At 40.0% G+C, this 20,483-nt stretch overlaps 1 protein-coding gene across 6 annotated transcripts in view; it reads left to right on the top strand.

Moving 5' to 3' along the window:
* OTUD4 (OTU deubiquitinase 4) overlaps positions 1 to 18,967 on the top strand; it is a 35,946-nt gene extending 16,979 nt beyond the window's left edge. For 2 of the 6 annotated variants that reach the window (XM_074867395.1, XM_074867396.1), the window contains 14 exons: positions 310 to 367; positions 749 to 866; positions 1,098 to 1,162; positions 3,177 to 3,277; positions 4,654 to 4,778; positions 4,891 to 5,071; positions 6,268 to 6,433; positions 7,740 to 7,860; positions 9,898 to 9,953; positions 10,507 to 10,665; positions 11,237 to 11,375; positions 12,439 to 12,708; positions 13,419 to 13,459; positions 16,301 to 18,967. In XM_074867395.1, the coding sequence (XP_074723496.1) occupies positions 310 to 367; positions 749 to 866; positions 1,098 to 1,162; positions 3,177 to 3,277; positions 4,654 to 4,778; positions 4,891 to 5,071; positions 6,268 to 6,433; positions 7,740 to 7,860; positions 9,898 to 9,953; positions 10,507 to 10,665; positions 11,237 to 11,375; positions 12,439 to 12,708; positions 13,419 to 13,459; positions 16,301 to 17,551 (2,851 nt within the window). In that variant the 3' untranslated portion in view covers positions 17,552 to 18,967. The remainder of the gene's footprint in view (positions 1 to 309; positions 368 to 748; positions 867 to 1,097; positions 1,163 to 3,176; positions 3,278 to 4,653; positions 4,779 to 4,890; positions 5,072 to 6,267; positions 6,434 to 7,739; positions 7,861 to 9,897; positions 9,954 to 10,506; positions 10,666 to 11,236; positions 11,376 to 12,438; positions 12,709 to 13,418; positions 13,460 to 16,300) is intronic. The other 4 variants (XM_074867400.1, XM_074867397.1, XM_074867401.1 and 1 more) reach the window with 4 other exon arrangements.
* The last annotated feature ends 1,516 nt before the right edge of the window (positions 18,968 to 20,483 follow it).

The following is a 20,483-nucleotide window of genomic DNA, read 5'->3' as shown; positions in this document are numbered from 1 at the left end:
CCTGCCCCCTCCCCTCTTTTTTTTCCTTAAGTGATGGCTAAGTCAGGACATGCAAGTTAGGCTTCTTAAAACTTGTAGTTAGAAACAAAAATCTTATTTTTAGCTTTCTATGATACAGAAATGTAGTTCTTGTTTTAGACTTAGCTTTTTCATTTTAAGAGATGAAGATGTTCTGTGGTATGCCTATTGTGGAAAAACATGTAGAGAGTGGTAGTTTCAGTATTTTTATCCACTTGCAAGGTGTTTCTTACCTGCTCTCCAGGCCTTATTAATACTGTATTACCACAGCTTGCTTCTGTCCTTTTGCAGAAGTAAAGCTACAACAGTTAGTGATATGAATGGATTGAAGTCTGTCTCTGGCAACAAGGTATTTATATGTTAAGATTTATTTTCTTCCTAATAATTTTGCTGTATTTTTCAGTGCTTAATATTCATGAGAGAATCTTGAGCTTCTAGTTTTCCTAACGTGCAATATCTTAAAAACTACTGATTTCTTTGAAAAGTAATATTTGCTTTTGATGTGCCAAAATGTGGATAGTGTCCTTTTTAATGCTGCTTATTTCTTAATTTTGTTCTGGTATGATTAAAAGAACACCATTGAATTATTTTTTTCAAAGCTCTTTATGCTTTATGTATTTTCACCTTCTTTGTATTTCAGTTTAAAGCTTGAGCACTGTGATTGAAAAGTGGAAAACTGTGTATCTTTGTGTAGTTGACCATTTAGCACTTTGTTCTGTTTCCTGTTCAGCACCTTAAGAACAATGGGAATCCCACCTTGTTGGTCTTACCGAAAAAGGTTCTTAAATCACTCAATCCATCAGTTTACAGAAATGTTGAATATGATGTTTGGCTCCAATCCAAATGGGGTAAGTAACCAAATACTTAAAAGCTTCAACTTTTGCAAGCTGATGCATAAAGTGAAGCCCTCTTGAAGACCAGGGATGCAAATGGCAGTTTGGGTTTAGGCAGTGGTCTTCCTCACATGGGTCAGCGTGCAGATTTAGGGCCTGAACTTCTGGTTTGCAGTTTTACTACATTAAGAAAGTAACTCTCGGCATATTTTAAGTGACAGCATATCTCTGCTAATGTATTTACAGATCAGCAAAAACAAGATTTTTCTATTGCTGCTGGCATGCAATACTCAGTTGGAGATAAATGTAAAGTAAGTAGTATTGAATTGTAGTTTATAGAGACGTTAACATTTTGCTCTAGGTGCTGGTTATTCCTCTGTTAACTATTTTGATGTGTAATTGCTACTTTCTAAATATTCTTTGCTTGTGTCTTCAACTGTGCCTATGCTCATTATTTGATTGGTGCTGGTGTTAATGACTTACAGCATGCATGTAGAAAAGGCATGTAAAAGACATCTGATCAGTGCGATTTTACTCCATTAAAAAAGTCACAAGGTTAACTTCAAGAGTGTATTTAAGATGACTGTGGACGTTAACGTATGCAAATAAGTTTGTGCAGGCTTGCCTCCATGGGTCCTTGCTCAGTGTTGTGGAGTGCTAGTCTCTGTGAGAAGTAGGTGCATTTAGGGCAAGTTTACTTGGTTCAGGCTAAGCTCTGCTTTCTCGGTGAGCTCCATAAGCTAACTAGTCGATATCTCCGCTGCATATTTTGCTGATAGCTGTACTAGCTTTATCATACTGCTGCATGATAAAGTGTTGGTGTGAATACAGTTGCACAATGAAGAAGAAAATTGTAGTGTTTCGTCATATAGGCTTTTCTTTGGAGAGACCAAACCCAGCATCATAGTTCCATGTATTTATGTTCAACTCTAGAGATAATGATTACTGTTTGTAAACTGGCTTTGTTCTAATTGCATTACTTTCAAGTAATGGAATGCAGCTCACTTTAGTGAAGATCCTGATGTTCTGGGCGATACTTCCTCTCGAAGTATTCAAAGTGTGTTATACAATTGCTTTTTAAATTCTATTAAAATTTGTAGTATGTGTTGCTGCTTAAGAAGAAATAAGATTTGCCATTAAATTCTATAGTACTCAGATTGTAGATTAATCTCCTTAGGTGTGTTAACGAAACTGGTGGTACATGACTAAATATGGTTCTTTCTAGGATATTCGACCATCTATTGAAATTATTAATATTAATATGAAAATATTCAATTAGGTTTATCATGCAGCATGGGGGCTCTTTCAGGTTGTACCTTTTTTATTTGTGTAATGGAATTAAGCATAGTGACTAAATTGCAGGAAAAACACATCTCTAAACGTCAAAAAAAACCCACAAACCCCCAAAACTCCACACAAAACAAACAAAAACTCCTAATATGGAGTTGATTATATATTGCTTAATAGTACAGGCTTAAAATTTGTTTTTAAGACCCTAAGGCTGTCTTGTGTAGTATTTACTGAAGGTTTCAGATATTACTAGTAGAAAAACCTCTAGTAATCAACATACTTTCTTTGTCAAATTTTCTATGTACGTGGCAAGACAGTAAATATATGGGATAAAAACATGGGACTGGAAGATGGGGTAAATAGTGAAAAGTGGAGTTGACCAAATTAATACAATGGGAAAGCCAAATGTTGTAGCATAATGTTATGAAACGTTATTTTGTATTTAATGGAAGAATTTTAAGAACATGGAGTGTCAGTCAGACAAGTAATGCTGTGATCATGTCTGAACTTTTTTTAGTTGTTTTAAAAATCTTTCTGAAGAATAACTTCAGAAATAATTGGTGGTCCTTATGTTCTTAATTAAACTAAATTTCACTCAAGTTAGTAATTTTTCTTTGCTCTACATGGATTTTAACAAGTAAAAGCTTTGGGTTGTATTCTGAGAGAAAGTGTTTTCAGTAAAGCTGAAAAGCCTTAATATACTGATTACTCTTAACTTTCTCATGTAGTTTTGAAAGCTGTATTTCATTAAATAGTGTTACCCAGCAAGCTTTCTGGGTTTTGTTTTTGTGTGTGTGGTTTTTAATTTTTTTTAATAGTATTTTTATTTCTTTTTGGAGAAAGAAGTGATATAGATTGAAGACTTGCTTTTGATACTTTTACTGAATTATGTGATGTTTATTTCTCAGGTCTTCTGTTGCCCAGAGGAAATGTTCTGTTTTTAACACTGCTGACAATTTAGAGAGTTACGTCCTTTTGTTGTCTTCTTTGAAGCCAATGCACGGTTTTTTTTTCCCTTATTCTTTTTCCTTATAGGTGCGCTTAGACCATAATGGGAAATTTTATAATGCCCATATTCAAGAAGTTTGTTCAGAGAATGGGCCAGTTGTTGTATTCGTAGAAGAGCTTGGAGCAAAGTAAGTGCTTAATTTCTTTTGGAAAAGAGTGCCAAACTGAACCTTAGTAATGGCAGCCTTACTTTAGTTCAGAGTTCATTTCAGCCCCTGAAGCGTATCTACTTCTTTACTTGAAGCGGTACTACCACAAAATTGTTAAGAAAACCATGTACTAAATAAAAAAAGGAAAAAGGGTTTCTGAATTGATTGTCACATCAGACTTTTTTCTTTAGTGCTAAGTAGTCTGGATATTACTTGAAGAGTGAAACAGTAACTATGTTAGTATTAGATAATATTTTTTTTTTTGGCACAAGATTTAAACAGATTGACACCATCCTAATTAAGTGTTGCTTGTTGTGCTTAATAATTGGATGCTAGATTTGTGACAAGCTTTTCATATTAAGAGGTCCATCAAAGCACCTGGCTTCTCTGGTTGAGTAGCTCTGTCTGATTTTATACAGACAATGCCAAGTTTAGATCAGCATCATCTTTGTCCTACCTTCGGCTAAACTGTTTAAAGTTGTTGGTGGGGGTTGTGGGTTGTTTTTGTGTGTTGCTGGTTGGTTGTTATTGTTGTTTGTTTTTTCTGGGGTGGTAGTGGTGGTGGTTTTGGTTATTTGGGGTGATGGGGATTTTTTGTTTGTTGTTTTTTTTGGCGGGAGGTGGGGTGGTACTTTGAGACATCTTCTTGAGCTTTGCTGTAACTTCTGTAACTCTTCTGAGGCAAAAAATCCCCCACAGTTGAGTGTAGTTTGGGAAGAGGAATCACTTTCAGTCAAGGTAAATGAGGGAAGGAGAAAGATGCCCATTAATCTCCTCTGTTAAAAAAAAAAAAAAAAAAGTTGTGAGATCTGAAGATTGTCTTGCAGTTTATTCCCTTTCTAAATTGAGATTTAACCTGATTTGAACTATTATAGATTTGAATGTCTTCCTTTCAAATAATGTAAACAGTTGCTTGGACATCCTACAGCATCCTCAATTAAAAACACAGTAATTGCTCTGGGATATAAACCACCAATACAATGTTTTTCAATCTTTACATCTATTGCAGAGCTTGTGATAAGTTTATCTGAGTATATTGCTTTTTCTGATCATTCTTCTTTTCTGTCTGCCCTGAAGACATTTTGATACTCACTTCACAAATGGCTTATCATTCTTTACTGGATAAGTTTGCATTAACTTATCAGAGTTCTATTTAAAAACAACAACAAAAAAAGAACACTTCTTGTTCTTCTACATATTGCTTGAGTATAATCATAAAGAACAAAGGACTTTGAATCCAATGTTCTTAAAAATGGAAAGATCCATCGGTCTTAGTAAATGTGTGGTATTAATTTATGCAAGCCCCAGTCCGGTCTTTTAAGATATTTTTCCCTCCATAATTCCTTGTTTTGTAGGCATGCTGTCTCACTGAAGAGCCTTAAACCTCTTCCACAGGCCTCTCCTATGGAGGGCTGGAACACTGTGCCAGGGAAGAAGATAAAAAAGTTTTTCTCAACATGGGGGCAGAATGCTCAGCCTGGTAGGATTGTACCTGTCTTTGTGTGGCAGAACCTTTATTATCAGATGTTTTTTCCCAAAAAGCTTAAAAAATGATTAAAAACCAAATATCTATTTTCACGTCTTTATCACAGATGCAGATTGCAGAGGGCCAAAGAATCAGAGCAAGTCAATAAAACCCCAGTCAGCACTACCTCCTCGACTTCAGCATACTGTGGGAACCAGGCAGCATCAGTTCTTATGTTCTGGACCCCAACCTCATCAGACCTCAACTGAGCAAAAAGCTCCAGGCAGGAATCCTTCCCAGACTGTAAGGTAAAACTGCAATTAACATCTTCCTTATCTTGAACTCTAGCAGAGCTTCTTGGAGCACAGGTGCCTGCTTCAGATGCTTCCAACATGATCTTTTGAAATATGTTGCCATTGAAATCTTAAGAAGTGTTCCAAGTCCTTAAGAATACACACAAGCACAGGAAAAATAATTATTTCTTTTTCAAAATCACTGCCATCATAAGCTCCCACTTTTTTTCTTGCATGGCAGCATCTCCCCTGGAAGCATTGTACACAGAATTGTGGTTTCTTCTTGAAAAGTGGATGTTGGTTTTGGTTTTTTTTCCTGGTTGGGGCTGAAGTAATGTCCAAGTAGCGCTTCTCGGGCTCGGCTAAGATCTTTCCTCAGTTTCTGCAGAACTTGTCATAGAGATCTGCTGCGTGTTATGACCGATCACTTGGAGTACAGAAGAGCGTTTTGCCTGTGTTTGTTGGTAGTGACTTTCTGATCCATTGTGCTGTTGCAGCAGAGTTTCTGTCTTCATCATTGCCACTCTTCTATCTTATCTAAAAGACTATTCTGTACTTTGCTACAAACCCAGACTCTTCATGGTCTATTCTGTCATTCTTCTATATCGTAACTCTTTATGGAATAAATGGGGCTGCGTTGTCTCTGGATTCTGCCACATGCAACATTTTAAGGGCATTTTTCTTCCACCTTTAACCGAAATACATGATTATCCTAAAATCTTTAGTTAAGTAATTGAGAAAGCTGAAACAGTGATGTAAATCTTCTGTAGTGTTGCTTCAGACACTGAAAATTATAATGCATTTTCCCTTTTGTTGCTGTATTCACAGAAATCTTCTTCCCCAGCTTTCTCTTGCATGTTCCATAGATAGCAGGTGGGGGGTGGTCAGTTCTCAGTTGGCACAGAAACGGATTAGATCACTTGATGGAGGCATTTGTTTTTTAACTACAATCTAGTAATTACTGTTTGTTGTAAAGTCTGTCAAAATTGTATTGAACTGAATAAATCATGGACAAAATCCATTCTTTCCCTTCCTTAAATTTTATGTGTATGGGTAACTTGCAGTAGGCAGAAACGGATCTGGTATATGTGGAACCACATAAGTAGTACTATATAATGATCTTTCTTCCTTCTAAACCATGAGTTTGTATTGTGTTTGATACTGGTGAATTTCTTTGTCAAAGTGATCCCGTTTCATTTTTTCCTTTACAGAAAACCAGACCGGGAGAGAACTGAAGATGTGAACCATGGCAGCAGAGATTGTAACTACTTTGGCCTGTCTCCAGAGGAACGCAGGGAGAAGCAAGCTATAGAAGAGTCTCGTTCACTTTATGAGATCCAGCAGAGGGATGAACAAGCTTTTCCTGCTCTTTCCAATGTATGCTGTTTTCATAGTGCATTTTTCATACTTGTCCATGAACAATTGTTTTGCTGTCCTTGCATTACCATACAATTCAAAAGTTAAGGATATTTTCTTCACACTCACTTTCTACATAGAAATATGTGAATCTATAATGCTTTATGTAGTCAAGATAAGACACGTACGTAGTAGTTTCCCCTAGGAATAATTAATGTCCACCGTACACAGTTCTTTAGGCATGTAAATATGATAGACGTGTGAGCTTCTGAAGCTGTGGGCTTCTTTCTTCATGTTCCTCCTGTCTTTTTGGAAGGCTTTGCATTCCCTTACAGTTACTCAAATGTTGCCTTTTTCTTGTATGGTGGGATCAAACCTCAAGGTGAGGACAGAACTTGCTCTGAAGTACAGCTTAATTTAGCTGAGAAGTAGCTCAGTAAAATGGCACTGTGGTGCTTGAATTAGTATCAGAGGTGACTAGGTGATTGGTTTGGATATGGTTCACATAAAACCTGTTTTATTTATAAGTGACTTTTCTATTTAGCCTGAGAACTTCCTGGAGTGAGAACTTGCCTGGTGTCATGAGTAATGCAGGTTCTTTGTCAGACTTGCTCTTTTTCTGTTGTGGAGCTGAGTGGACTTGGCTATGTCTGAGGGAAGAGCGTAGCCTTTAGATTTTGAGAGATTATTCTGCTGATCCAATTTGTAAAGAAAGCCGATTGGAGTCTCAGTGGGCAAAGAGCTGCTGTCTGCGTAGGTTTGTTCTAGAGATGTGTCTTTTGGATTTAAATCCTGGGGCAAACAGAAACAAGAACCAGACCAGGAAGAATGAGTAGGTGAAGGATGGGCCTTAAATCTCTTGCTTTGCGAAAGTGGCTTCGTGCGCACTGTCTTTCAGTTCTTGAGCAGTAATTACGTATGTTGGTGTGATCAAGAAGAAATGTACAGCTCTTCAAGAGCAGGCTAAGACTGAAGCTTAATGGACATAGGTTGTTCTCTCTCTCTCTCTGAGCTGTGGTTAACAGTATGCTGTGTTTGCTCACCTGTAGAAGGAGGATGTGATGTTAAAGTGGATGTTGTCTGAGTGAAGCAGTTTTTGTGTCATGTAAACTAATGACACGAATGATTTTAAAGAACACTTTGCAAAATTTAGCGATGAATGAACGAGTGGATGAATCTGAATGCTACTGATCAAGATTGGTTTCGTACCGCATTCACAGGGATAAGTATTACGTGTCATGAAGTCATAATAGTATCATATCAGATGATGGCAAAGTGTCATTGGACTTCTTATATAAATTAATATTTCTGCTTTTGTAAACTTTAGAATCAGTCTGTCTGTCAGGCTGCTACACAGACTGTGGATAACTTGAACCAGAAGAAGTTCTCAAATAATGAGAGAAGAAACAGCAAGTGGACAGCAGAGATGGAAGAGCAGAAAGATAAAGGTAAAAATAAATGTTTTTAGATCAAGGGGTTTTTTTGTTGGCTTGTTTATATTACCAGCCTCAGAATTTATTTGAGATGGAGCATCTCTTTAGGCAATGAGGGGAAAATTATCATAAGTAGTAGTGCCAAACTAAGCTAGGCTCAAGGTAGCAAAGGTGTGGTTTGGGAAGAAAGTACATGTTTCCCTGCTTTGTGAATGTGGCTGAGAGCAGACTCCTTGCTGGGATTTTTGTAGTAAATGGGAAGAGGAATGAGAGAAACAAAAAGACTATCAGAGCTACTGTAAATTAGATCCTGTTGAAATTCTAGTGAGTGTGGCAGAAAGTGCCTGTGGAAGGATTATTAAGGGTGCTTACTGGACTCAAGAGAAAAAGCAGGTAAAAGTATGTGTGGCATGGTTAAGATTTAGCATACAGTGGTACAGAAAGAGGGGAGAAGATGGTGTACAGAAGAGCTGACACTACACCCCCCTTTACAGTAGAAGGAGCTGTCACATGGTCAAAATTTACTTGGGTTTTCTCCCTCCCTCCCCCCAATGTGCTATAACACTCTTTAGCTTCTCTTCATTGACTCTAAGCTTTTCCTCTTCTATGAGGAAGTGGAACGTGGCAGTAATAGATGAGAGCTATAGCTGTCAGGAGGTAGTTAGTAAGTCTTTGCTAAATGCAATTGATTGGGTTTTTTTGTTGTTTTATTTTTTTTTAAATTTTTTTGTCCTGTCAGCTTTGCCACAACTAAGCACTGAGTTTGGTCTCGGCTTCTTTATATTTTTTTTGTTTCCTCTGACTAAATAAAATTCAAACTCTTTAGCCTCCTCTTAGAAGCGGTTTCCTCTGTTTTTTGAATTTTTGTTGTTCCTTCGCAACAGCAGAGGCACTGCTGTTGTGTATTTATGGTACTTGGTCTTTGTAGTCCTTCTTACAACATGTCATGCCTTCTTGAATGGTCTCACAAAGACTGATGTTACCTATTTTTCATTCTCCAAAACACCTGAAAACTTGTTTAATTTGAAAACTTGTTTCATCAGCAATGCCAAAAAAGAATGTTCACGTAGAGAAAGCTCTTTACTACAGTGTCATGATAGGTTTTGCTGAAGTGCGTGGCATATACAGCTTTCTCTGCTTTTTGTGATGCTCTGGATTGCGTTGCCTCTTCTGAAACTAGGTTAAAAATCCTATGGGAATAAACTGTACTTCCTTCTGAGTATTTCTGGATTCCTATTGGTGCTTGGGGAATTGACAGTAATTCTCAATCAGTATTGTTTTAATGTATGTTGTTGTCTAGTTGTGATGGTGCATATACTAAGCTAATAAGTACATAACTTATTTAGTGGCTACTATTAAACATATGTGCATGAATTTGATTGACCAGCAGTAGTAACCAGATCTGAATGTGAGCTAGAATGTGAAGAACTTGTACAGATCTTATTATATGAAGATGATGCCATGACTGTTTTTTCAACACTGTCTTCCCCCACCAAGTGTTTGCTGGTGCTCAAGAAATTAAACTGTCTGCATCAGTCTGAAAACTTTCTAGACCTTTTAAACTGTTGAAACCTTCTAAACTGGTCTATCTTCTACTCAGTCTAAAGTAGACAAGACTTTAAGCTCCTGTTATCTTAACGCTTGAATATGAAAATGCAAAACGTTTTCACTTTAAGCAAAGTACAAACTGATTTCTTTTTTACTGGGAGGGATTTAGGATGAATGTTACATATTTAAAGAGACAGCTACATTTCTTTCCCACTTCCCTCAAGCGTCACCAAAATGATTAACAAACACTGGTAAAGAACTCCTGTAGAGTTTTGAAAACCCAGGTTGAAGTAGCTGCTCTGTTACTGCCCTAACAACTGTTTATTTTTGGATGCTTTGATCTTTGATTAAAAACTGAAGTTTAAGTTTTCTGAAGTAATATGTGCTGAGGTAGGTTTTGTTTTGAAGGTTTAACTTTGGAAAGACAAACTTTAACTGGCTTAAGTTGTGATAGCCATAAATGGTGTAATGGTTCATTTACTAGGTTATGTCTTGGTGTTACAGAGTCAAATTCCAGGCAGATCCACTTAAGTCAGAAGCTTGAGCCAAATTCATCTGAGGTAATCTTAAAGAAAAGACCAAATTTTTTTTTAATGTTATTGCTTCTCTGATACATGATTAGCAGAGCAATAGCTGCCTGTAGAGCTGTGATTGCTGCTGCTGCTTTACAGCTTTTAGTGAAATACTTCTAAGGTTGGAGGCTTGTATTGCTGTCAGCTTTCCTCAGCCCCTGTAACCCACCCATACTTACAGTCTTTCTCTGCCATCTGAGTTCTCAAATCTGGGCTATCGAGAGCACTTAGGAATCTGGATTTGTAATTGCTTGGTACAGTCTGTACTTTCAGTATAATGGGACCACAGAAGATTTGATGTTTACTAATAGCTACTGTGCTAACAGACCATGATCTCTGAAGTTCAGTGAAGATTTGTGGCCTCTTGTTGGCTCTTAACCTTTGCTGTCCTTTCAACGAGCAAAATGTTACACTAGTATAATAGTGATTGGGTGCTTAGCCCACTTTGTATGTAGTGTGGTTTAATATCTTTGAATGCCTCTTTGAAAAGTATGTCTTATTATTAGACTAGCTGTGTCTGTTGTTTCTAACTTTGCTTTAGAAGAATAGTCAAGATGAGAGTTATCCAAAAGCTTCATCTCCTTTGGAACAAGTCAAAACAGATTCTCCGATCCTTGCTGAGCAAGTAAGAAATGTTTGTTTGATTTCAAAGTTTTCCAGTCAGGAGACTTCAGACAAAGGGGAGCTTCATCACAGCCACGTATGTATTATAATACTGGCTTTTAATTACGTAGTCATTTCTATGGTGATAATGCTAAGAGTTTGTATTTACAGTTAGGAATCTGTTATGAAGACTGTAAAAGGACAACCCTTGATAGAAAAGTAAAAGTATGCCCTTTCTCTTTTGAGAGAGGGATTATTTCATATCTTTCTGCTAAAATAACCCTGCTTTTCACTTTAAATTCTTCACCTTTTACTTTTTCAGGTTTCTCCAAGGTTATTGGTAATCGTTTGTGAGGGTGGCTTTTCTTTTGGATGGGAGATACTTAAATTTAATGCTTGTGGAGGTGGTTATAACACTGATGGCTGTCTGTGGTACAGGCACATTCTGGATAGAGCTCAGTGCAGAGTTCCTCACACAGTGATGTAATGTATCTCAGATCTCTTACGTGTGCGGCCTGATATGTGACAACTTAATATTTTGCTTTGGTGATGGTGGTAGTGTAGATAATACGGAGTCATCAAGCTGCCTTTGGTAGAAGTCTGACACATTAGGGGCCACTGACAACGGTGATTTAGAATAATTTTATGTGATCTCTTTGTTTTTGTAGAACCTGACAGAATGCTTACCGAGCATAACTCCAACACCCTCACCAGTCTTTTCTGAGGTGCATTTACCTCCAGCAGTGCCTTCTGTACCAGCCATCGTACCAGCTTGGCCAAGTGAGCCAACAACTTATGGACCAGCAGGTTTGAAGAACTATTAACATAAATCAGAAACAACTAACCCTGAAAAATCCTTTTAACCTCTTGCTAAATTGAAGGTGCCTCCAGGAGACACTGTTTCATCTCACTCCACATTCCAAAGGCAGTAATTTATAAGAATATAGTTCCTCCTTGCTTAAAGCTAGTGAGAGTTCTAGTAGATCTTTCATTGCCCATATGTATAGTTTGCTTTACTTCCTACCTGAAGGTGGAAGAGGGATGCGTGCTCAGTTCTCTTGTTTTCCTCCAGAGTGGGATAGCGTTGAGTTTTGAGGGGGCTTATTCTGAGGATCTGCTTTAAGGTAGAACACGTTGTTAGTGTGTTGAAGTTTGATGTGTGTTTGTGCTCTGTGTCCCATGTAGTAAGCTCCTTGATCCACTGAGGACTCAGATTGGGTCTGGTATGTCTGGAACTAATGACATCTGTTTGGACCTGAGCTGCAAAGCCACTGTAATGTTTTTTCTGTGCTGTGCATATCTTCTGATACGTGGAATTAGCTTAAATTCAATATTGCTTATTAGATCAGGTGCTGTATTTTCTCTCCCACTGTTGGGTTTCTGTGCAAGAAGTAGCTTTCAAATTATCATACTGTGTTCACATAATCCGGTAATAATCCTGTCACACTTGACTACATCTGTGACAGAAGATGCACAGCCCAGTTCATCTGAGCTCAGAGTTGACGGTAAATGACTAGTCAGAATGAGAACTGAGGAGATTCACAGATAAGTTTTGGTTTGCTGCTTTTTTCCCTTCCTATTTCCTTCTGGTATTCATAATTTTAAAAATAAATACGGAAAGGGTTTAGCTATTTCCGGAAAGCTTCACTCTTTCTGAAAACTATTCTCTGCATTTAGCCAAATCTTCTTTTGGTTGTAACTTCCCAACGCAAGAATTTCCTCCTGTGTCTTCTTGAATACCATTTTTTTTCTTTGTTTTCTCCTGTCTTTTGAAACTTGCTTTCCTGCTGTAGTTTTCTTTTGTGATTGTATATAGTTGAGCTATATATATGTATACACACACACATACACACATGTTTTTTTCACTTAGGTATTCCAACCCAAATACCTGCTTCTTCATTGATGCCAGCCCCAGCAACGGGACCTGACTCTATTGTATCACAGGCTCAGGTAACATCTGCTCCAGTTGCTGGAGTTCCTGTGTCGCTACAAGCAGTTAACCAGCCTTTAATGCCTTTGCCTCAGACTCTGAATCCTTACCAGGATCCGCTATACCCTGGATTCCCTTTTAGTGAAAAGGGAGAAAGAGCTGTTGCACCCTCTTACTCCCTGTGCAATACTGGGGAAGACTTACCTAAAGGTGAGAAGCTAGAAGAAGGTCTGGACTTTGTACCATTTTTCCTGATAGGTTTTATTTTCTTCAAATGTAGATAAAGACAACCTCTTTGGTCCTGTTGTTAGTCCATGTTGACAGACCTAACTGTTGTCATTCCATGATTTAATGTGCAGAAGGAAATACTGAATAGAGTTGTAACTCTTTAGTTTGCATTGCTAATGTTATTTTAAGTGGTTACACCTGGAAATCTGATAGGATTATTTTGTGGTTCTTGGCCTGACCCACCATAACTTGAGTTTTTGTGAATGTAATGGATTTTCTTTAGAGAACTGCTTCCTTTTATGGTAACAGGTTTTGTCTTGTAATCAAAAGCTTGGAAATTGTTGAGCGTTTCCTTACCGGTCTGTGAAAATACAGCTTGTGGCATACTACAAATATGGAATATGCCTGTAAAGAACATATTGTGTCTGACTGCACAGTGGGTTTGTTTACTGAACCTATTCTTTAAAAACTCAGTTCCATAGACTGTTAAAATTGAAATTTAAACTGCAGTTTTGTTTTAGATATCTCACTGTGGCAAAAAACCCACCCAAATCAATCAAAGACATGCAGACAGCAACTTAATACCAGTGTGTCTCTACTGAAATGGAACTTTATGCAGGGACTAATTTTTGGCTGAGATGAAGTGTAATATTTTAGGTCTTCACGGATCTTTTTCTGTTTGTTTTTCCTAGATAAGAATATTCTTAGATTTTTCTTCAATCTTGGTGTGAAGGTAACTCTTCAAATTTACTTATGTTTTTGTGTTTGTTATACCATAAAATTTGCTTGCATTTGGTAGTACTTAGAGTGCAGAAGTTTGGTTGCTACAGATGTTTATCTTTAAATTTGAAATATTTTATTATTTTTGTCTTCTGTTAACTGGGATCCCAGCAGCAGTCCATGTTGCATTTCAAGTCAACAGGAATACGTTTTATCTCAACAGTGATAGTGAGAACTGTTGGCTTGTAGCTGTGGCTGTACAGTCAACAGATTGTGCTTTACAAATCCACGGGTAAACCGTTGCCAGTTTGAAGATGCATTCTTTCGGAAGCAGCGCCTAGTAAAAGAGGAAAGGCTCTCTGACTTGGACCATGCCTGTGTACAGCCATTGCAGTACACATACCCAGTGTGTCTTGCCCTGTGGACACTCCCTTAAGTAACCTGCATGTCTGTCCTTTCTGCTCAGGTTAAGGATAACAGGATTTTAACCTTCTAAGTAATTATAATAGCGGTTGATGTGCATATGGGGTGCAAATTCTGTGTGTGTGTTTGGGGAAGAGGCTCATCCAAAACGGCAACATTTTCTATTTTGTGGTAAGGACTAGTTGTTTAGTTTCTCCCTTCTGCACATAAAAACGTTCTTTTTTTACCTTCTCTTACTTTTTCTTCGGTGGCTGTGCATGGAAAGAGGGCATGTTCAGCACAACTTAGTAAATTTAGGTTAGATAACTGTGTGCCTAATACAGGTCTCTTTGCTTAACAGAAAATCCATAAGTCATTAGTGAGTGGCACTGCAATATATTGAAACAGCGTTTGTTTCCTAAGCCTACACATATATTTGGGCCTCTTGGTGGTGGTACTTTGTATTGACTTTGTATTATTTAGGATATAGTCGGTGATTTTGGTGCTTCAGCACCATCTGCCGGTCAGAGCGCCGTGTCCTGGCAGTTGTGCTCCTCGGCTGGTGACCGCACACTGCGGTGGGAGACCTGGGAACTCCTTCCTGCGTTACCAGGGCCCCTGCTTTGGTCCTGGATGCTGCCATGCTGTTTCCCTCACCCTTCCACCTGCTTGCTCGGGGCTAAGCGACTAGTTCCCGTTGAGAGAAGGGCTGGGGAGGCCTCTCGGGACAGTTTGCTCCAGGGACTGTTTCTACAGATGGCACAAACGACTGTGCCAGGTTTTGGGCCCTGCCTTCTACCTACTCCGGTGTTTCCCTCGACAGCCCTGTGCCTCCAGCAGCCCTGTGTGGTATTCTGTACGGCCTGAAATATGTCTGTTTGGCACATTGTATTATAAAAATGCCAGTTGGAGAAGGACCTGGGGGTGTTGATTGACAGCCGGCTGAACATGAGCCAGCAGTGTGCCCAGGCGGCCGAGAAGGCCAATGGTATCCTGGCTTGTATCAGAAATAGCGTGGCTGGCAGGGACAGGGAAGGGATCTTACCCCTGTACTCGGCACTGGTGAGGCCGCACCTCGATTACTGTGTTCAGTTTTGGGCCCCTCACTCCAAAAAGGACATTGAATTACTTGAGCGTGTCCAGAGAAGGGCAATGAAGCTGGTGCAGAGTCTGGAGCACGTGTCGTACGAGGAGCGGCTGAGGGAACTGGGGTTGTTTAGTCTGGAGAAGAGGAGGCTGAGGGGAGACCTCATCGCCCTCTACAACTGCCTGAAAGGAGGGTGCAGAGAACTGGGGATGAGTCTCTTGAACCAAGTAACAAGCGATAGGACAAGAGGGAATGGCCTCAAGCTGCGCTAGGGAAGGTTCAGACTGGATATTAGGAAGCATTTCTTTCCAGAAGGGGTTGTTGGGTGTTGGAATGGGCTGCCCAGGGCAGTGGTGGAGTCCCCATCCCTGGAGGGGTTTAAGAGTTGGGTCGACATAGCACTGAGGGATCTGGTGGAGTTGAGAACGGTCAGTGTGAGGTTAATGGTTGGACTAGATGATCTTCAAGGTCTTTTCCAACCGAGATGATTCTGTGAAAAACATCCTACAGTGTTGCTATGTACCAAAGACAAAGTCTGCGTTTATAAACTCTTTAACTCCGAGCAACGTAACTGTAAGCCGCTGTGTGCTAGTTAGTTAAGGAACTAGAGGAAAGGGAAGGGGTTGCTGCCTGAGATGAATGACTTCAGTATTGTGAACGTTGTGCTAACAGCACAGAAAAGGTTGCTGCAGAAGATGGTGCGTGTCCATTTTGTGACTCCCACCAGTACCTGGAAGGTGCGTTGTGTATCCTAGGGAAACCTCTGCCCCTGCTTCCTGAAAGGGTTTCTAAGAAAGCTGATCTGTGGGTTGGGTTGTATGTATATATATGGGGATTTCAATCTTTACAAATTGTCCTTGGGGAAATGATCTAACGTTGAGTCTTGGTGTAGTCTTTTTTTTAAAGTGAAAATATGTGGTTCTTGTTGTTTTGATTGTTACCCCTTAGAATTTTGAAAAGTGACCTTGTAGGGCAAATTGCCAATTAATAATTGTGATTGTGGAAAATGAATTTGAAATGTGTGTCTTCAAATGCATAGCTAAAGGGTCACTTAATTTAACCACATGATGGATGCTATTAACTATATAGAAATGGTGACCAAGTTTTCTTACTGGTCATAACTGTTGCCCGTTGCAACTGTGTTTGGAAGGAAAACCAAAAATGAGAACATCATCCTGCAGTCCTAGATATTCTTTACAATTGAGGGCAGTCACTGTAAATAAAATTAACCTTTACTTCCTGTAATTAACTGTTTCAAAATGGTAAATGACCTGTGTGCTTTTACATCTGTCTGAACATTCAAAAGACCAAATGCTTCTTTTTTTCTTTTTTTTCTTTTTTTTTTCTTTTTTTGCCATCTTGCAGGCATACAGTTGTCCCATGTGGGCGCCCCATTCTTACTTGTACCCCCTGCACCAGGCCTATTTAGCTGCTTGTAGAATGTACCCAAACGTGTCCCTGCCTGTGTATCCGCACAACCCCTGGTTCCAGGAGGCTCCACCCGCTCAGAATGAAAACGAAACTGCACGGACAAACAGGCACTTTCCTGTCCAGAGCGAGGCCAGATCCAACGGCCAAATTCCCCCGGGTGACGGTCGATCTCTGTCGCTGCCTCTGATCATACCGACAGCTCCGGTGTCAGAAAGTCAAGGACAGGTCTGCGTGGAATCGGAGAATCCGGCGCAAGCTCTTCATGCAAACTATGAGGAGTCCCTGAGAGGGAAAAACGTGTTCCCGCAGCCGCCCTTTGGACACAACCACTTTCTAGGAGCTGTTCCAATAGCGCCTCCGTTCTTCCCTCACTTTTGGTATGGGTACCCCGTTCAGGGTTTCATTGAAAACTCAGTAGCAAGGCCTAACGTTGTCATGTCACCCGAGGACAAAGAGGCGACGGCAGGCACCTCTGCGAACGTGTATGTGGCTAAAGAATGCAGCCCTCCAGCTCCTGCGGCGAGCTCTGCAGAACAGCTTCAGAAGACCAATGGCGGCAGCGGCGGCTCAAACACTGTAGTGTTCCCTGGGGCCGGCGCGAGCAGTGAGTGCAGCGCCCCGAAAGAAACTTCAGCTCGGGCACCTACGTTGGAGCAAATGTGTCCTTTGGCTTCTCCCGCTAAGCAAAAACCAGCCGGGCAGCAAAATCGCTCTCTGCAAACGCAGGGGACTGAGAGGCAGACGGCAGCGCCCAATGCTCCACCGCTGTCGGCGGAACCACTGAAAAATGAACTGAGAAATAGCGTTCCCGGTCGTAAGGAGAAGCCTGAGAAAGGCCGAGATTCTAAGGGTGCTGGCAACGTGCAGATAGAAAGCAGGGCCCAGAGAACCAGGGAGGAGAGCTCCGAAGACAAGAGTGAAGTTTCCGATATGCTGCGAAGTGGTAGATCTAAGCAGTTTTATAACCAGACTTACGGAGGAGGCAGGAGGCCTCGACTCGAGTGGGGTTATTCCAGCAGGGGAGGAGGATACCAGTTCCAAAGGAACGAGGAGGCCTGGAAGGGAGCGCCCAGCAGAGCCAGAGATGAAGGCTACCAGTATCAGCGGAACTTCAGAGGGAGGCCCTACAGGAATGACAGGAGGAGGGCAGCACTGGGAGAGAATCAGAGGGGGCATCAAGCGTAGACCGAATGGATAATTGAACATTTCAAAACACAAAAAGTAATTTTGAAGTAGCAGTTTAAAATCTTTCTTTTTAGTAAAGTTCAAGGATATGTTCAACTTTTGGCGAGTGAAGACTAGGAAGATGTGAACTCCTACCGTATGGTTTTTGGGGATTATAGTTTGTTTGGCTTAGCATTTTTTTCCTCAATGTCAAATTAGAAAAAAACAATATAGGTTTAGTGTTTGATAATTTTTTTCCCCCCCCCAAAGGTTTGAGTTTGTGATAGAAGATGGATGCGTACATTTATATTAGTGACACATTATAGCATTTGATGTGATCTAGATTCTAAAATTGACGGTAACATTGCACCAAATATAAATGTATTTTATCATACAATGCCTTAGTTCTGAACTGAGCTAAAGGAATTCTCAGCCTACTGCACTGTTGTCTTTGATATGCTTCCAACCCAAAGGCCTTTCATCTCAAAAAAAAAAAAAAAAAAAAATCTGTCAAACTTGAATGTTTCTCTTCAGTGTGCGACACACATGGCAGCCAGCTAACCCTGTGTCTTAGGTATGTTGTATATAGTTCTTTTCATATTCATAGGGTATATTTTTGAATTTTAAAAAGCATTTATTTGCTGAAATCAAAATCAAGACAAGCAGTCGAGAATAGCTGTGTATGGATTGGTAAGAATGGCTGTTTCCACCAAGAATTCTTAACGCTGGTGTGACTAGACTGGTGCCTATGCCAACTGAATATAATTACAAAGACAATAAAAATGTAGATGCTATGCATTTCCAAAATAATTCTGCATCTGTTATAATAGCAGAAGTTTTTTTAATGCCACTTTAACACTAATGCACTGACAAATCCTAGATACTTTGTGAGGAGATGCATAAAGTACATGTTACGTTTTTTTTAAGTTTGTATGATTGAGCTACTGTTCAGTATTCTTTTGTTGTTGCACTGTTGATGCAAATTTATGTTTTGCATGTACAACTCCTTGCTGGAACTACTTTTAAAAACAAGATGGGGAGTCTGGGTGTGCTCTGCTCTTCCCTACAATTCAGAAGAAAGTGGCTTCTGCCTTATATTTTTACACTGTGTCAGAGTTCTGATGCTGTTTCTTCTGACCCCGATAACGATCTCCGCAGTGTTCCTGTTGCCTTTGCAGTTTGGCTGTTCAGCTGTCAGACTGGGAGAGTGCAGTGTGCACAGTATTCACTCAGCTCTGTTGCTCTGTAAAATTAACTGTTGTGTATATTTTTCTATCTCTGTATATACTAGCGTAGGTGATGGTACCCCTTCAGTCATGTCCCAGATTGTACGCCCTCGATCAGGAAACTCGAGTGATAGCTACGTGATAAAAGAATTTCTTTTCAGATGCATGCCATGTATAAAACCCTACTTAAAATAAATGTTTTGTCTTTTCACTTTCTTTCTAGATTGTATTTACAGACTTGGAAGTGTTGCAGTGACATGAAATGGAGGGGTTTGTGCTGCTAGGAGCCACTTGTAGACAGCAGCAGACCTATTAACAGTTAATACATAGGCAAGCTGCAGACTAAAAGGGGACATAAACTGGGTTTCTAGTTCTTATTCAAAATCGTAGTGGTGGGGGCTGTGCTGTGGGGTTTTTTTTAATCTAAATACTTTTCCAGTCAGAAATGCATTCAGGATTTCCAGAGGCAAGCTTCAGTTCTTCAGGTTGAGAACAAAGCAAGCACTGAGGGATTTAACAGCTGATACCACTGTGGTCCTCTGTTTACCTCTACTACTAGACCTAAAAGGGGCTTCTTGTCATCTTTCCTGGGAGGCTCTAAAACTAACTCCAGTTGTAGCCCAGCTCTGTTCACTGGTCAGTACTCAAGCAGGCATTTATTGTGAGCTTTGATGCAAAACAAGGGCAGAAACTTCTTGGGGAAACGGTGGAAGACATCATCATGGCAGTAACTGTGGTAGGGCCGCATGTGCTCTTAGAATTTACTTTTAAAAATTGACTTGAAGTATTTGAAGTGGGGCCTATGCCCTGCCTGGCTACTCTAGGACAGTGAAAGAGTGAGATGTGCAGCTGTGGTATTTTCTCCACCTTCACTGTTGATACAAGTCAGGCTGGTTTCCTCTGGTTTTGCTGAAAGACTTGTAGATTGATTGGCCAAACCCTTTACCTGGGGCAAGATGGTTTAGGTTGCAGAGGTAATATTTAGCATATAATGAAGTGATAGAGCTTCAGAGATTTGCTGAACCACCTCTTTTCCTTACCCCAATTAGGCCTGCTGAACAGAAGATGCAGAACTCAAGTCCAAAGGGATCTGCATGACTTGCCTGTAAGTTTTAGTTAGCTTTGGGCAAGTTTTTGTCTAAACACAGGGGGGGGGTGGTGGTGTAAGGCTGCATTTGTTAACTGTACACTTTCACAGAGTACCTCTGCAGGCATAACGCGGGTGGATTGCTGTTGGCACTTAGACATAGCGAGGTACAGTGTGTGTAACTCCTACACTGCCAAGGTTAGAAAATATCCAAGTTACTGACACACAGAATGGCTTAAGGACAAACGACAGCCTTCTCCTGTAACTTGAGGCAAAAACGTAAATAAAGAACAAAGCCCTGTATTCTTTTCTCTCTCATAACACTTTTCACATGCCAGTGAAGGCAGACAACTGTTGCATGGAGAATACCGTTCCTTACTTTCAAGATACATAGCTAAAAGTTTTTACATGTCTGCAAAACTTACACAAGTAGGAACCCTTAAAAACAGGCAATTTTCCCTCTGTCTCCCTGAAGGACTGTACTTTTTATGGAAATTGATTTTTGACAAGTTATTTTATTTACCTTCATTGTTGTCTATAGTAAGGATCAAAGCTTTTGCTTTAGGCAAAAGTAATTCTTGCATCTTAACCTTAAATCTTTCCATGGAAAGAGGGTGGGTGCCAGCACTTCCAGATGGAG

The sequence above is a fragment of the Strix uralensis genome, chromosome 4 (genome assembly GCF_047716275.1).
Source record: "Strix uralensis isolate ZFMK-TIS-50842 chromosome 4, bStrUra1, whole genome shotgun sequence".
In the NCBI taxonomy this organism is placed as follows: domain Eukaryota; kingdom Metazoa; phylum Chordata; class Aves; order Strigiformes; family Strigidae; genus Strix; species Strix uralensis.
This window is presented reverse-complemented; position numbering and strand designations above follow the sequence as displayed.